The 17,699-nt window shown below is 38.8% G+C and overlaps 1 protein-coding gene across 3 annotated transcripts; it reads left to right on the plus strand.

Annotated features, from left to right (window-relative positions):
- The first annotated feature begins 2,644 nt into the window (after positions 1–2,644).
- On the plus strand, positions 2,645–17,017 carry cip2a (cellular inhibitor of PP2A). Of its 3 annotated transcripts, none has more exons than XM_034297889.2 (21): positions 2,645–3,134; positions 3,306–3,453; positions 4,627–4,736; positions 5,078–5,172; positions 6,505–6,601; positions 6,729–6,851; positions 6,943–7,088; positions 7,788–7,863; positions 7,992–8,219; positions 10,374–10,533; positions 10,991–11,132; positions 11,419–11,518; positions 11,602–11,720; positions 12,374–12,563; positions 12,856–12,930; positions 13,352–13,462; positions 14,076–14,272; positions 14,478–14,591; positions 15,223–15,305; positions 15,802–15,920; positions 16,554–17,017. In XM_034297889.2, exons 1-21 carry the CDS (start codon positions 3,033–3,035, stop codon positions 16,704–16,706), a joined length of 2,688 nt encoding a protein of 895 aa, XP_034153780.2. In that variant the 5' UTR covers positions 2,645–3,032; the 3' UTR covers positions 16,707–17,017. The 3 variants fall into 3 exon arrangements, with proteins under 3 accessions (XP_034153780.2, XP_034153778.2, XP_034153781.2); XM_034297887.2 differs by having other exon boundaries at positions 2,646–3,134; positions 4,624–4,736; XM_034297890.2 differs by having other exon boundaries at positions 2,646–3,134; positions 4,624–4,736; positions 12,862–12,930.
- Positions 17,018–17,699: the final 682 nt, after the last annotated feature.

Consider the following 17,699-nt stretch of genomic DNA (forward strand, 5'->3'; position numbering starts at 1 on the left):
AGCTTCATTATTCATTATAGTTATAACAACACTCAGGAAATTAAGTGATAATTTTACAAACTAAGAATAATCCTGATAAGAACATAGCAAGTGGATGCAGTGACAATCGAACAGAGTAGCAGCAGAGACGTGACATCCAATAAGAGTTTAATTCTAGTCTAATTCTAGACATTTTCCTGAGACGATTTGCATGAATCTTCTAACATTAATATAAAATTAAAAACTTGCTTTATTTATTTCTGTTCTTAAGCCAAGTGACTTAGGAGAGGAGACACTATAAATAATAAGACGTCTTTTTACTTAGAACAGATCTGTGAGAGAGTTCACTTCACCAAACATCATCCTGAACTGTATTATAATAATAATAATAATAATAATAATAATAATAATAATAATAATAAATATTATTATCCCAACATGCAACAACACATTAAACATTTTTTTAAATCAAACAATTTATCAAACTATTTAATTGTAAATTTTAAACAAACAAACAAAACAAACAAATAAATAAGAGAGGAAGAGAGGAAGAGAGAACACAAACAAACAAATAAATAAATAAGAAATAAATGCTTGTGTAAATAAATGTGTGCACAAATAAATACATGCATAAATGCATAAATAAACTAATAAATTTTATAACAAACAAACAAACAAACACCTGAACATATTTAAAATGAATATATTACATTGTCAAAATGCTCTCTTTAAGTTGTTATATTATTACTGGGGGCCCAAGCACCGAAGGCGAGTAGGCACTCTATTGTTATTCTACCTTTTCTTCTTCTTCTTCTTCTTATGGCAGTCCATAGAACCATAGAAGGACAGTGGTAGCTCAGAGGTTAAGATGTTGGAAGGTCATAAGTTCAGACCCCAGCGCCGCCAGGCTGCCACTGCTGGGCCCTTGAGCAAGGCCCTTAACCCTCAACTGCTCAGTTGTATAATTCAGATAAATGTAAGTCGCTCTGAAAAAAAGCTGTTTGCCAAATGCCATAAATGTAAATGTAGAACCGTCTGGAAAAAAAAAAGTTGTGAAATTTGGCACACTGATTGGGGAGGGTCTAAGGAACATTCAGACCAAATTTGAGCCAAGTGCTGTAACCATAGGGTAAAATTTTGGCCTAATTTGTAAATACATCTATGGTCATAACTTTTGAACCTTTTTTCCAAAATTCCCCTGTGACACCCTATGACGTCATTTCCCACCTAATTAGATTTTCTTTCATCTTGAAGTTTTCCAAAACTGTTTTTTTCACTACTCCTCCTACACATTATGTCCAATCATCACCAAATTTGGCAAACATCATTTTCAGAGTAAGCTTCACAAAAATTATCAAAAGAATTTTATCCGTAATTGTCCAACAAATCTGACAGCGAAGCCGCCATACAGGAAGTGAAGGTGTATCTCAGCAACAACTTTGCCCACTGACACAAAACTTGGTAGGCATCTTCAGGATCATGACCTGAGGCTATGCTACAAATTCCATGCCAGTGCCACGTACTGGTCAAAAGATACAACATACTAAAAATTCTTACATCTAACTGCCATTTTCGCTCCTCCTGCTCCAAATTTTGTCCGATCTTCATCATCATCTTGAGACATGTTTAAATAACAGTCTACTGCCATTCTAGCTATTCAGTGTGTTATTATACAGACAACACATGACCGACAGGGTTTAATATCAAATCGCTTCTTTATTGAGCAATTTGCAATTAAAAATATGACAGATATAAGTTTGGTGCAGATACTTGCACCAAGTGGGGAAAAAGGCCCAGACTGATGAGAAAAAACATAAATACCTTATACGTTTTTAAATTGCAAGAAGAAAAACATTTTCAGGTCAGAGCAGGAGCAATCATGACCACAAGTCAGAGTAGCAACAGACAATAAAGGTCACGGCAGTAGTGGCAGCCGCAGCAGTGATGCCACCCGGCTGCTCTTTTGTTCATCTAGACCCTTCCTCATTGTCTGTGGTCAAAACACACACACCAAACTACAGATCACTCTTGAATCCCTTTGCCTAAAGTTATGACTCTGCTTTCCTGTGATTGCTTCAGCAAAAACTGTAGTGTGTCTGTGAATGTGCGGCTCACCGATGCTGGGTGCTTGGCCCCCGAAAATGCTGCTTGCAGCTTTAATTAAAATTATTTACTTTAATCATGAAACAGCTTTATTTTATAAACTTGTGTTTCCACATGCTTGTATAACTGAATGTGTGCACAGATACATGTATAAACTCATAAATTTATAACAAACAAACACCTGAACGTCGTTAAAATGAATATATTTCATTGTCAAAATGCCCTGTTTAAGCTGTTATATTATTATTAATAATAATATTATTTATTTTAATCATGAAGCAGCTATTATTATTATTCTTCCACTCTGGAAACTCAATGACGCTTGAGAGGTGGAGGCGTGGCTAACTCCAGTGACGTCATTGCTTCATTTCGTCAGTTATAGAAGCAGACTGGGGGGGTGTATTTTTAAAAAGGAAAATTCGCAAAACATTTACACAATTAAATCAGACAAAAAAAGAATCAAACACCTATTATATTAATAGCTAAAGTATGTTGTTAATCCGAATTGTTTTCTTAAGGGAATTGTACGGCATTTCAGTCGCTCTGTGTTCCGTGTCCCCCCCCTGCGTCGAAAATGGACTGTTCCAGCTGCATTTCGAAGTTGAAAGCGGGAGGAAGTCAGTTTTCCAGCACGAGCTGAAAGAACAGAGCTTTCTCTTTATAACGTTACAAAAAATAAAAATACAACACAATAAGTCAAGTTATTATATTAGGAGTATTCAGTGTAAGATAACAAGATTTTTAATGTCAGAATATCAGGAGGTTAAATCCTTTATAACGTTAATAGACTACACAAAAGAGTTAGCAAACATTAGTAAACATTGCTAGCTAGCAGATAAGCTAATTCGATCAGGTTTAAGTGATCTCTTGGTGTATTTACACGATTTGTTTATCCTGATCGATTAGGATTAGAGTTTATATTTAATTTATAGTTGTTTGGCTTTGTTGGGATGGACGTGACGACGTGTCTGAAGTCTCTGCTTCTGGCGATTCGACAATACAGAACCAGCAGAGGCGCATTGAACGCATCACTGCTGCAGAAACACATGGAAGTGAGTTGACAGTTCACATGTAAACATTAAATACACTGATATAAGGTTAGAGATTACACATAGAGCACTGCATAGCCTATAAACCAGCTGCTTTTGTGTCCTGTGGAGTGTGTAGTGCACTTCATGTCCAGTACACAGCTGTCTGAATGAGGAACTGTGGTGTTTCTGCAGGACTTGTCTGCCTTAAAGGGCTGCAGGATCTTGTCCTCAGGGCAGGTTCTCCCCAGTGAGTGTCTGAACGGCCTGCTGGAGGTAGCTGGAGATCCCAACACCAGTCCTGCTCTTACAGGCTGCGTCCTGTCTCTGCTCGCTCAGCTCGGTACGCAATGCATCAGGCTTAGTCCGGTGTCTCAGTACTCAGTACTTTAGGGGTACATTACACTTAGTCCGGGGTCTTAGTACTCAGTGCTTTAGGGCTACATTACACTTAGTACAGCGTCTTAGTACTCAGTACTTTAGACTTAGTCCAGTGTCTCAGTACTCAGTACTTTAGGGCTACATTACACTTAGTCCGGGGTCTTAGTACTCAGTACATTATTCTTAGTCCAGTGTCTCAGTACTCAGTACTTTAGACTTAGTCCAGTGTCTCAGTACTCAGTACTTTAGGGCTACATTACACTTAGTACAGCATCTTAGTACTCAGTACTTTAGGGCTACATTACACTTAGTACAGCATCTTAGTACTCAGTACTTTAGGGCTACATTACACTTAGTCCGGGGTCTTAGTACTCAGTACTTTAGGCCTACATTACACTTAGTACAGCATCTTAGTACTCAGTACTTTAGGCCTACATTACACTTAGTACTGCATCTTAGTACTCAGTACTTTAGGCCTACATTACACTTAGTACAGCATCTTAGTACTCAGTACTTTAGGCCTACATTACACTTAGTACTGCATCTTGGTACTCAGTACTTTAGGCCTACATTACACTTAGTACTGCATCTTAGTACTCAGTACTTTAGGCCTACATTACACTTAGTACAGCGTCTTAGTACTCAGTACTTTAGGGCTACATTACACTTAGTCCGGGGTCTTAGTACTCAGTACTTTATTCTTAGTCCAGTGTCTCAGTACTCAGTACTTTAGGGCTACATTACACTTAGTCTGATGTCTCAGTACTCAGTACTTTAGACTTAGTCCAGTGTCTCAGTACTCAGTACTTTAGGGCTATGTTACACTTAGTACTGCATCTTAGTACTCAGTACTTTAGGCCTACATTACACTTAGTACTGCATCTTAGTACTCAGTACTTTAGGCCTACATTACACTTAGTACAGCGTCTTAGTACTCAGTACATTATTCTTAGTCCAGTGTCTCAGTACTCAGTACTTTAGGGCTACGTTACACTTAGTACAGCGTCTCAGTATTCAGTACTTTAAGCTGCATTACACTTAGTCCAGTGTCTTAGTACTCAGTACTCAGTACTTTAGGGCTACATTAGACTTAGTCCAGCATTTTAGTTCTAAGAATTTTTTTGTCCTGCAGCAGCAGATGATGAGAGCAAAGAGGCGCTTCATAGCCGTTATAACATCGTTGGCCCGCTGGCGACCATCATCCACTGTAACAGAGCTACACCTGAGGATCCGATCGTGCTACAGGTAAAAATCACATCACACCCTTTTCCCTTTTCCCTGCGGATTCATGGCTTACATTTGATAGAGGAATGTGTTTACATGCACAACAATAATCTCTAAAGCATCACAAAGATCATAAGTGAATCAATCTTCATTGACTCCGCCCACTATTTTACAACTCAAACAAGATATTTATTAACATAAAACAAACGTGTTATTTTGCTCAATTTGTTTGTATCAGTTACATCTTTACACACAACCATAATAACATCTCTACTCTCTACATCTGAGTTTTTTTTTTGCATTATTTGCATAATTTCTATGATCTTTTTCCATTTAATTAGAATTATTTTTTTTTTCCTCAGTGTCTTCAGGTCCTGCAGCATCTCACTTACAACGTCAGACTCCTGCACTGCGCGTCCCACATAGACGACCTCCTCACGTTCCTCATGCTCAACATGTAAGATGTATTTTATGATTTGCATCTATTTGTGTTTTACAAACTGTATATTTGTTTTTTTGTGCTGCTGCATATATAAAAAAAGCTAAAGTGAAAGAAATATGTTGTGAAGTTTGTCTGAGGCTCAGTCGCACAATCACCCTTTCCTGTTAGGCCCCTCTTTGTGGTACTTTAGCAAAACCACAGTGCAACTTTTCTTACATCCTCCGTACAGTTTGTGCACAGCAACCAGAGACCGTCTCGGGCATTATCATCAACTCCTGAATCTTACACACGACCCCTTTAAAGGAGCAGCATCCAAAATGACAGCTTGTACCCGGCTTGCAGAAAAACTATGCATAACCGCAGGATATGAGAAGAAGTGAACATGAAGAGGGTCTGAGATGCTCTATAAGTGACTCAAGTCTTGATAAACATCACAGGAAGTGGTTCAGTGCTTTTATTCCTTTAAGTGGGCAGGAGGCTTTATCAGATATTAATAGCCAATAATTTTGAAAGCAGTGCTTTGCATAGGAAAAAAAATGCATTACTGATGAAAAAATGTTAAAACGCTAAAGCATTCCTGTCTGTTTAAATTCAACTGATTATTATTAATTTGATTTTTTTTTAAATATATATTTTTGCTCATTTTTATGAAGGGCGCCATTAATTCTGGAGGTGACTTTATACACGTGTGCAAATGAAACAAATGTAAGAATGTAAAGACGCATGAAATGTTGTGGACAGAAAGATCTAAGATGCTGTTATTCTTTTCATGGGGTGCCAATAATTTTGAAACCAGCATATATATATATATTTTTTTTTTTTGATAAAAATAAAAAACAGAACAAAAAACTATATACAGTCATGGGAATAACCCTCCTTCAATTCTATGTTTTTATTTATCAGGGCCTAAATCACAATTGTGTGCTCCTCACCCACTTCTACTAACAAATAAATAAGCTCAGGTAACAACAACAAAACACAACAGATTCCCCAAAAGTAAACCAACATTCAGAAACCAGGTGGGAAAAAATAAGTGCATCCTTCCTTCTTCTACAATCATTAAGAGAATAATTAGCAGCCAGGTGTTAGTAATGAAACGCACAGGATTAGTTAATCATCGAGAAGTGTGAGTGTCTCTATAAAAACTGACCTTTTGACGGTTTGGCGTTCTGGAGCACTCAGGTGTGTATCTACACAATGACTGTATATATATATATATATATATATATATAGTGCAAAAGAACACGCATTGCATGGTTCTTTTTCTGTGAGGGGGCCAATACTTTTTAGCGGCGTCTGTAAGATTATCGCTAGAAGTTGACGCAGTGTCTACCTTTCTACTTGCAGCCAGTCTCAGAATGATGACATCACCAAGCCGTGCCTAGGCCTGATGGCTAATCTGTGTCGACACAACCAGTCTGTACAGATGCAGATTAAGTCTCAGGTAAGACACGCCCCCTTAACGTATGCCCCGCCCCCTTATTTCCATGCCTAAGTGAAGCGCTTATTGATTTTTTTTCCTCTTCTCTCTTTTTTTTTTTTTTTTTTTTTTCTTTTTCAAATCTCTCCAGAGTAATGTTAAAGCTTTTTACAGAGCTTTACTGAACCTCCTCCGGCACAACTGCCTCACTGTGGTCGTCTTCGCGCTCTCGATCTTGTCCAGCCTCACCCTCGGCGAGGAAGTTGGCCAGAAGGTGCCTGCTAACTCCATCTCTCTGATCTTGTCATTTGCTGCACTGTGGTTGTAGACCATAACTTTCTGTTTCTGTGCACTTGTGGTTTCAGTTGTTCAATGCAAAGAACATTCACCAGACCTTCCAGCTCATCTTTAACATCACAGTGAATGGAGATGGAACGCTGACAAGGAACTACGCTGTCGACTTACTGGTGGATCTGCTCAAAAACGCCAAGATTGCTGACTACCTCACCAAGTGGGTTCATCGCTGATCTATTTAAAAAAACAAATAAAAAAAAACAAAACAACTCTATTATTGACTGATGGTGTTTTCACACCACAACTATAACCACACTATTACCAGGTTATTGGATAGTACCAGCTAACCAACTAGCCTAGGTTACATTTATTATCATCAGATATAAATCTGAAATAAAGATACCGCTGGTGATGAAGAAATTAAGAATAGACGCGCAGACTCGTTTTTATCCACTCTACAATACATGCGCTAAAAAATATATGAAATATAACTTTTTAAAACTTTAAAATATATATATAAAGTAAAATAAAATAGAAAATTAACTATAAAAAGAACTGAAGGTTCAAACATAAATATATTAAAAACAAAAAAAAAAATATAGAATATGAAATATAAAATGGAAAAAATTTAAAGAAAGAAAATACAGCAAAATGTTTGCTCTAAAATATGAATATAAAACATACACAGGTATAAATTGTATATTTTGTTTAAATATATATAAAAAAATATTTTTAAAAAATATAAAACAACTTTATATGTATGTTTATATGTTTTATATATGAAAATATACCTTTAATAAACTTTTTTCTTTATAAATTTTAGTTACACTGTGTCACTTCCTTACACTATTTCATGTGAAATGTGATTAATGTGTGAAAGCAGCCTTGTTTTTTCTCCTGTGTGTGTGTGGTTTAGTTATAAACACCTCCCTGTGTGTCTGAGCGAGGTGGTCGGCCTTCTCCACGGCAAAGACCCGGATACAGCGGTGAAGGTGACGTATCCTGAGCAGAAATAAATAAATAAATAAATAAATAAATAAATAAATAAATAAATAAATAAATAAATAACATCAGCTCTTTAATAAGTTATAGATCTCTTATAAGTCTGGTGTATGTGCAGGTTCTGGAGCTGCTCGTGTCTCTGTGCTCGGTTCCGCCCCTGCGCAGACTCATCTGTCAGACGGTTTTAAAACCCGCCGCTCCTCGCCTGCAGCCCGCCGCCAGGAACCCCGCCCAGGTCAGGGGGGCGGAGCCGGGCCTGGCGCTGCTCCAGTGGGCCACATGCCCCCTGCAGGGACCGGAGCGGTGCTGCCTGCTGGCTCTGGAGCTCTTCACTGAGCTGTTTGAGGTGTGTGAGGAGAACGCTGGTTCTCTGGTCAAGCCTCAGACCCTCACTGTCTAAAAATACACCATTACACCATATTATTATATTTATTACATAAAATCAGAAGTGTAGAGATTATCCATGCCATGATGCACAAAAACAAGACATGCAATACTCAATCTTGAACCTCTTTCTTAATTTTGAATAATAATAATAATAATAATAATAATAATAGTTTGTAAAGCACTTTTCATAGAGAAAAAAACAGCATTATGGAGGAATCAGAAAATAGACGCAATAATAACGATTACTAAATACAGAAATCCTAAGAATAAATCATTTTAAATGAAGAATCATAAATAAATTCATGAGTAATTTTACAAAAAAAAAAATAATAAAATGTAAAAACTTTACACCACTCCAGCTGACGCTTGGCATTACACATAGTGATTATGGAAACCTATTTCATGAAGATCTGGTCACTCAGGTCTTGTGCTGAAGTCGCTTCAAGAAGAATTTCGGAACTCTGTAGTGATGTGAAAGAAGATAAGCTATTTTTGAGCTGTATGTGTCTCAGCGCTCGGCAGTTTACGTGGTCTACCGCATATGTGGCTGAGCTATTGTTGCTCCTAAATGCTTCCATTTCACAATACTAGCACTTGCAGATGATCGGGGCAGATCTAGCAGGGCAGAAATTTCAGCAAATGACTTGTGGTAAAGGTGGCATTGTGTGAGAGTGCCATGTTTAAAGTCACTGAGCGCTCACACTACGACTTCAGTGTGTGTTTATGAAGACTGCATGGCCAGGTGTTTCAGCCACACCTGTCAGAAATGGAGTGATATATGATGCTTAATGTCTGAATACCACAGTTCATATGAGCTTTAAAATACTCTGAAAGCTGCACTTGTTTTTTTTTTCTTTTTTTTTTTTTTTGTTCTGCACGCTGGAACTCAGAAAGTTTACTGTCGTCTAAACATGCTTTCATTTCCTAAAATCTTGCCACAACACACACTGTGGTTTCTGTCTTTGTCTTCTGTGCACAATATAAGAAAAAAACGATATAGCGTTGAGTTATTTTTATAAAGCAGCGTTGAGAAGAGCTATCTATTTTTAATATAGCTGCAAATTTAGAAAAAGAAAAGTGACATTTTAAGGGAGTAAATTAAAAGTCCATTCCTGAGAGTCCATTACTGAGAACAAGTACTTATATTTGTTCTTTAAAATAATTATATATCAAAGTAAATGTTGAATAAACAACAGGAGGTTGAGTTGAGTGATGCACTTAAATGAATAAATTCCAGCAGATAACATGAATAAATTATTTAATTTATTTAATTATTTAATTATTGTATATCGTAGAAATATTTTAATCATGATGTATAGTTTTGTAACAAATCACCAGCAAAATATTAGTGCTGGATTAAACACTGGGTTTTTATGATACTAATATGATTTAATAATATTTTAAAGATTCAGTACAAAATTTCAAATGAGCTTGCAATTGTTATTAAAAAAAAAACAACTTTTTTTAAAAAAAATAAATAGCAAAATCTAAGGAAAGTGTATTCTGACATAATATATCACGATATTGATATTATCTCGTCGTATGTCTCAACACTTCCATATCAGAATACTTTCAGAATTTATATCACAATTCTTTACATTTTGTTTATTTTATTAAGATTTTTTTTCATTTAAAATCCAGTGAAACAAAACAGAAAAGCCGTCTTCACTTCTCTGCAGCACCAAATTCAACACAGCTCAATATTTTTAATTTAATATATAAATAAAATTAATTATTTATCAGTGAAAAGGAAGGGAAAAGAATACAATTTTAAAGATTCAGTACAAATATATAACTTTTTAAATTAGCTTTTATATATATCTAGTGATATTTGCAATATCTCAGAAAAGTGTATTCTGGTTAATTTTCACGATATTGATGATATATCGTCATATCGCTCAGCCTTAGTTTGTAGAATTAAGCAACATAAACAATATTCAGTATCAGGACGCTTTAAAAAATCTGATATGCGTTTGTGTTGCACATTTTTTTTTGCTGTATGTCAGGAGAGGGCGCTATAACGTGACCGTAAATTGTCGGATTATTGCATCCTTATTGAGCCTAACCTGTATTACGCTGATCTGTAATAGACACTGTGTGTTTGTGTCCTCAGGAGGTGATCGGTTCCTCGCAGTCCGGTTCCGCTCACTCGTTTCTGGAGCTCCTCCTCCCAGCGCTGCAGAGTTTACTGCAGACTCCAGACTTCAGCGCCGCAGACGAGCTGCTACAGAGGCACTGCGCGAGAGCTGGACGAGCGCTGGACCTCCTGCTAGATATCCTACACAATACCTAGAGCACTACAGTTTTTTATTTATATTTATCCGTTTATAGTTACATTTCATGTTGTGTTCCTGTTCTCACTCACATTATAGCAGCTATAAACAGTCTTTCCCTCATCAGCCTCTCTTTTTTTTCTCGCTCTTAGAGAAAAAAAAAAAGAAAGACGCGACTTGTCGTGTTAACGAGAAACCGTAAAAAGCGTAAACTCTGTCCTGAAGATGTCGGAAAACTGCGTTACAGCTTCACCTCTGACACTGGAGACTCCTTCCTTAAATATTAAATGTTACACACGTATTATCGTCCGTTTACGTGGAGCGTGCGGGTTACCTGTGGATGAGCTGTTACTATGGAAACGAGCGCATCGATAGCTGCTGCACTTCTGTTAGACATTTGCTGCTGTTATAGAAAATTAATCAACATCTTCTGAACAAAAGTCCTTGACACGCTCACTCCTGTGCGGAGACGACTTCCTGAAGACGCTGGTGGCGCAGCACGTGAGCTCGGAGCTGTGCGTGTCGCTGGTGGAGCTGCTGCTGTCTAACAGTCACGACTACGTCACCTCCATCTGCTCGGACTCGAGCTCGCGGCTCAGGTGGGATAAACATCCATCAGGTAGCTTGAGGAACTTTTTTAAATGCAAAAATGGTGAAATGTTCTTTATTTAATCTAGTAGTGAGTCACATCTGAACTCATCTCGTCAACAGCCAGTGAGAATTGAGAGCACAAAACAGGAAGTAGAGAAAGAAAACAAGTGGAGCTGCTTTTGCATTTTGCAAATTTATGTCACAGTTGTGGAATCTAAAAACACACACACACTAAAGGAAAAGGTCTTTGTGCATATTACGTGACCTTTGCCCTCTTCGTCTCATGTCCTGTAGCCACGTGTGCTGTGAGACGGTCCTGAAGACGCTGGAGCTGATGAGCCAGCTGAAGCAGCACGTAGCCGACATGGAGACCTGCTTTTACCGGATGCTGCAGGTAAAATGTTAAAGTGTGTGTGTGTGTGTGTGTGTGTCTCTTAGGAAGTGTGTATTGAATACCGAATGCTGTGATTGGTGCAGGACCAGCGCATGGTGACGCCTCTGTCTCAGGCCCTGACGTCTCCGCACCGAGAGCGAGTACACACGGCGCTGCGCGTCCTGTTCGAAGCCGCTCCGCTGCCCGATTTCCCCGCCGTCATGTGAGTGTACGACCAGATCGAGGAGAAATGAGTGTGAGAGAAGACTTTACAAAAATAAGAATTAAAGTGGCAGTTTAGTAGAAAAGATCCAGATTATTTTTTAAAATAGTCTTAAGACACAGATAACACTTTATCTGTCACAAAAGTCATTATAACCTCTGTTCATAAAAACATTATGAACAGATTATGACAGATTATAAAACCATTATGACTCTGTTATAATGCACTATAACCCAGACTGGAGTGTAGCATCTGTACCGCAAGATATAACGCCTTCTGAAGTTGTACTCAACTCCAGTGTTTATAACAGTTAATAACACATATTAGAGAATTATGCCGGGTCATGAGAGGGTTAAAATGGAATGAAATATATTTTATTAACAGATATTATAAAGCATTATGTATCCTGATGTCAGGGATGACAATATGACTTCATAATAAAGTGTTATGTATTTAACAATATTTACTTATGAGCAGTTATACAGGTTAATGCTTTTATAAAGCATTACGAATACATGATTCGTAGTATGTGTTAATAATAATAATAATAATAATTGCTAGTGCTATTAATAGTAGTATTAGTGCTGAGACAGATATTAGACTTGTTTCTGTGAATACATGCTCATAATGTTTCTGTTTTTTTTTCCTCTCAGTTTAGGAGAAAGCATCGCAGCGAATAACGCGTACCGGCAGCGCGAGGGCGAGCTGAGCGTCAGAGGCAGCGGCGTTCAGGAGGACGGCGTCGCCCCAGCGAAGAGCTTTGCCCCGCCCACTGCTGCGCCGAACAGTCCGTCTCGCCAGAGCATCGACAGCCTCATCGAGAAACTGCAGAGCGGCATTCAGGTGTGCGCTTCATTCACTTTTAATTCATTTTAATTTATTCATTCATATTCAAAGAAAAAAGATAATTCTGTTTCTTTTATGGACTGAAGTTTTCTGTCATTCATATCCATTTTATTGATGTAATGTTTGAAAATATTGTGAAATTATACATTCTCTGTATTAAAATCTATCAGTAATAGATAGTAATAGTTTTATATACGTGACTATGAGGGGAAGTTCTGACGAGTTCCCGTCTCTGGTGAAAAGACTTTTCGCTTTCTTTCGGCTCATTCGGTGTCGTTTCTTGTTGAAGTTACAGGAGCAGATGAAAGACGTGCACATGTCCGAGATCATCGACGTGTACGAACAGAAAATCTCCGCCCTGGCCGTACGTAACCTTAAAGATCAGATATGTTTAATTTGCTGTTTTTTTTGGTTTTTATTATTATTATAGTTTAGCCATATTTTTTAAAATCCAAATTATATCCAAATTAGTTTAAATATTGGGCTCTTTCTTTCTTCCTACATGTTTTTTTCATTCATGTGCTACACCTTAAAATGGGCTGCTATGAAATGCTCTACAAGTGTTTTAAATGTTGTTAAATGTTGTTATAAATATGTTATAATGCCTTGCATAAGTATGTATAAGGTCTCATAAAGAGTTGCAGTTAAATGCATTATTTTAATATCAGTTTAAAGATCAGTTATGTGTACTCTCTCTCGCTCTCTCTCTTTATCTCTCTATCTCTCTCTATCTCTGTCTGTGTGTGTGTGTGTGTGTGTGTGTGTGTGTGTGTGTGTGTGTCCAGTCTAAGGAAGGCCGTCTGCAGGACCTGTTGGAGGCCAAGGCTCTTGCTCTGTCTCAGGCCGACCGTCTGATCGCTCAGTACCGCTGTCAGAGAGCACAGGCTGAGGCTGAGGTGAGACACGCACACACACGCGCACACACACACACACACACACACACACACACGTTTATATCACACTGGTGTGGTGCACAGGATACACACGCATGGTTTGTCTCATCTCTCATCAGCTTGTAAGCTCCACGTACCCATACACATACAAACACACATCCGCTCGCTCGCTCTCTCTGTCTGTCTGTCTCTCTCTCTCTCTTTATCTCACACACACTCTCTCTCTCTCTTTCTCTGTCTCTTTCTCTCTCTCCCTCTCCCTCTCCCTCTATCTCTGTCTCTCTCTCTGTCTCTTTCTCTCTCTCCCTCTCTCTCTTGCTCTCTCTCTCTCTCTCTCTCTCTCTCTCTCTCTTTATCTCACACACTCTCTCTCTCTCTCTCTCTGTCTCTTTCTCTGTCTCTTTCTCTCTCTCCCTCTCCCTCTCTCTCTTGCACTCTCTCTCTCTCTGTCTCTTTCTCTCTCTCCCTCTCTCTCTTGCTCTCTCTCTCTCTCTGTCTCTTTCTCTCTCTCTTGCGCTCTCTCTTGCGCTCTCTCTCTCTCTCTCTCTCTGTCTGTCTCTCTCTCTCTCTCTCTCTCTCTCTCTTTCTCTCTCTCTCTGATGTTGTCTGTGTGAAGGCCCGGAAGCTGGCGTCTCTGCTGAAGGACACGGAGAGGAGGAAGGAGGAGCTGCAGGCTGAGCTGAGCGATCAGGTGATGGAGGTGGAGAAGCTAAAGAGCGACAGTCAGCAGCTCCTGCAGCACAACAGCCGCCTGCAGGCCGTGTCTGACGAACACCAGAACCTGAAGAGCACCTACAACCAGCTGCTGAGCAGGTCAGGACAGACGTTCCTGGAGAAGGAACTTACGGTACTCAGGTCACTGCTGCCTGAAGCCCTAGCTCGCATTCGGATGAAACGCGTTTAGCTTCAGGATCCACACGGCCTACTAACCTCCTGTTTATTCTGCTAGGAAAAAACATCTTAAGATATAATTGTTAATGTAATTCAGTGTAACGGCGTAACCTCGACTCATCTCTAGGTACAATAAGAGCGAAGCGATGCTGAAGGAGCTCCAGGCTGCTCACATCTCCCTCACGCAGCAGGCCGAATCCCTGAGGAAGAGCAACGAGGGGCTCAAACTGCAGCAGGAGAGGTCAGTCTGGGGTCACGATGAATCTCTATCACACTGCTGTAGAATATTAAGTGATGAGGTTCTTGAGGAAATCTGAAGATTTTGAAAATGTGAGCTGCAGACTACAGGGTGCCAAAACTAAGTTGCAGTTCCACAGTCCGGGCAGTAGGGGGGGCACCACCCTCAGCACCTTCACCTCACTTGTTTTGGAGGAGAATATGACGATATATAATATCTATTTTGTGATGATACACTTTTCTGAGCTATCATGATATCTTTTTCAAAAATTTTTAATAGCAGTGACAAACTGTGATCTGATGTTAACATTTTGTACTAAACCTTATTAAATTATTAAATTATACAATGTTTTGTACAACATTTGTACAATGTATTTTTTAGTTTTTATTTATGAAATTAATAAAGTATTAGAATTTGTTATTTTTTTAAAAATCAGTTTCTTTTTGTAGACATTATAGACATAAATTTTTCTTCTTTTTGAAATGCAACGCTACTGTTTTTCTGGCAGTTGGTTTCCAAACCTGTATATCGTGATATATAACATGTATCATAAAAATGTCTTCCAGTATCGTGATATGATATTTTTGTTATATCGCCCAACCTTAACTCAAACCTCTCTCTTTTTTTTTTTCAGGTTGTCGACGGAGCTGCAGCAGAAGGAGGAGAAGATCTCAGCCATGGAAGCAGCCATGCAGGAGAAACACAAGACTATAGCGGGTGAGGAGACGTTGTGGCTCGAGGAGTGTGTGTGTGTGGTAACGCAATGACACTATCTGTATGTGTGTGTGTATTCGGGGTTTAAACCTTTAGCCTGTAGGTCAGAAAGGTTTTTCTTTTCTTTTTTTCTGGAATGACGCACTGATATAGAAGTGTGAGCATTGTAGCCTGATTTAAACCACTGTAACCCTGACCAGGCCGTTACTAAGGATGAATGAATGGATGCTCTAAATGCATCACGCATCCCTGCACATTCACGTTCATGTTCTTGTTAGTGACTATCGTCGTCATTTGTTCATCTGAAAGCTCACTCACGTCTGCATGAAAGTAAATTTTTTACTCCAGCTCGCAACTTTGCAACTTTTTTCTCGCGATGCACATCTCTACTCTCAACCAGACGCCCTGTGAATATTTCAGGCAAGCTTTCTACTGGGAAAAAAAAAAAACACAGAATAGCGCGTCTCTTATTCGTATCTGTGTTTTGTTCCCGTTTCAGAGCTGCAGGCTGAGGTGAGGAGGCAGGAGGAGCAGGCCGGAGAGATGGAGGAGAACGTCAACATGCTGAAGAAGGAACTCGCCAAGACGGAGCAGGCCAGGAAGGACGCCAGCATCAAGGTGAGAGCAAAGAGAGTGACTTCCTTCTCCAGCAGGTTGGCTCTAAAATCAAATCAGCTTTATCTAGAGCACAGATGTGCCCCGTTAAGGATTGCAAGTGTGAGATGGAAAAAAACAAAAAATAAATATAAAAGTTACCATTTCAGACCTAACGACCTTCACACATTTTGCACAAATGCTCAGCATTTTAACAACAAAACACAAAAATATGCCAAAACAGCAGTCGTCTTTATTCCTTCTTAATAAAATATGAACTCTCCGCTTAAAAGATGCGCTGACTCGCTTTCTGTCAGGGTAATACGGAAAGTGCTGTGATTTATAGTTGATTAATGTGAAATAAAAACTAATCAATGTATCTCCGACTTATCTTTCATTAAATAGGGATGCCACAAATATTTCGGCCAAAAATAGGGATCATCATATTCAGGGTTTGGCCAAAAATGATATAAAATCACAATCTTGATTTTTTCCTCGATTTGAAAACGATGTTGATTCTGCTGTGAAAACGAAGCGCTGCTATTACTGGTTATAACCTGATTAAAGAGTCGTAGCGTATCCCAGGCTTGAAGGAGTTGTGTGTGGCAGGGAAAGTTGAGATATCTGTGGATCATCTCGAGCGTTTCTCCTCCGCAGGCCTCGTCTCTGGAGCTGCAAAGATCTCAGCTGGAGTCCAAACTGCAGAAGAAGGAGGAGGAGCTGAACAAACACACGCAGATGATCGCCATGATCCACAGCCTGAGCAGCGGCAAACTGAAGAACGACGCTACAGCCAACCTTTCTCTGTGACACACACACACACACACACACACACACACACACACACACTGTACACGTATCCAGATTAATGGACTCCAGAAGTAATGACTCCCTTTTTAGACACTGGTTTACATGCACTACACACACACACACACACACACACACACACACACACACCAGCCATGATGAACTGAGATGACAAACACAATATGAAATACATTTTTAAATATTTTTAACTCTGACATCCAGGTACCTTACTGACTTTGTGTCTCGTTTTCTGTCTGCAATTTTTCTACATGTCATTCCTCTCATATCATATTTTAAATAAATAAATAAATAAATAAATATTTAATTTTTCTCATTAATGGATGTATTTCCTGGAGCTGCATTACAAAACGATTCAGTTCCAACATGGATTTAATCAACGAATGAATTAATTTTTGATGTATTCATTGGCATGAAGAAGATTTGGACTTTTCAGCCAGTAGATGGCGCTGTGCCTCATGATGACTAATAAACTCTATTTTTTTAGTTTGGTCCAGCACATCCTGAGCAAGTAAAATCACCCAAAAGTGCTGGATACAGTCGAGTGCAAAAGTTTGCACACCCAAAAAAAAAACAAAAAAACAACAGCAATAAGACAATAATAATAATGATGATAATAATAATAAATACTAACAGCAATAAGACTAATAAATTCAGTGTTAGATTTTTTACAGATGTTTTTTCAGTGACTCCAGCTGTGCTACTGTTCACGCAGGATTTGTGCTGTATGAAGGTCAAAGGCTGCTGTGTTAATTGTGTTTTACTAGCTGAGAAATCAGTTTCTGTTTTATTTAGTGAGCTGATGACTGACGTGCCTTGTGATGGAATGTGATAAACTCCATACAGGCTTTACTCGTTTATTTCTTCAGCACTGCGTTTCCTTATTGTCCTCACAGAAGCTTGTGTCAGTCTTAGCATTGCTGCTCAGCCTACAGAGTCCACGTGATTTCTTTTCTTTTCTTTTTTACCTTTCGCCTG

Source organism: Pangasianodon hypophthalmus, chromosome 22 (genome assembly GCF_027358585.1).
Source record: "Pangasianodon hypophthalmus isolate fPanHyp1 chromosome 22, fPanHyp1.pri, whole genome shotgun sequence".
Taxonomy (NCBI): Eukaryota; Metazoa; Chordata; class Actinopteri; order Siluriformes; family Pangasiidae; genus Pangasianodon; species Pangasianodon hypophthalmus.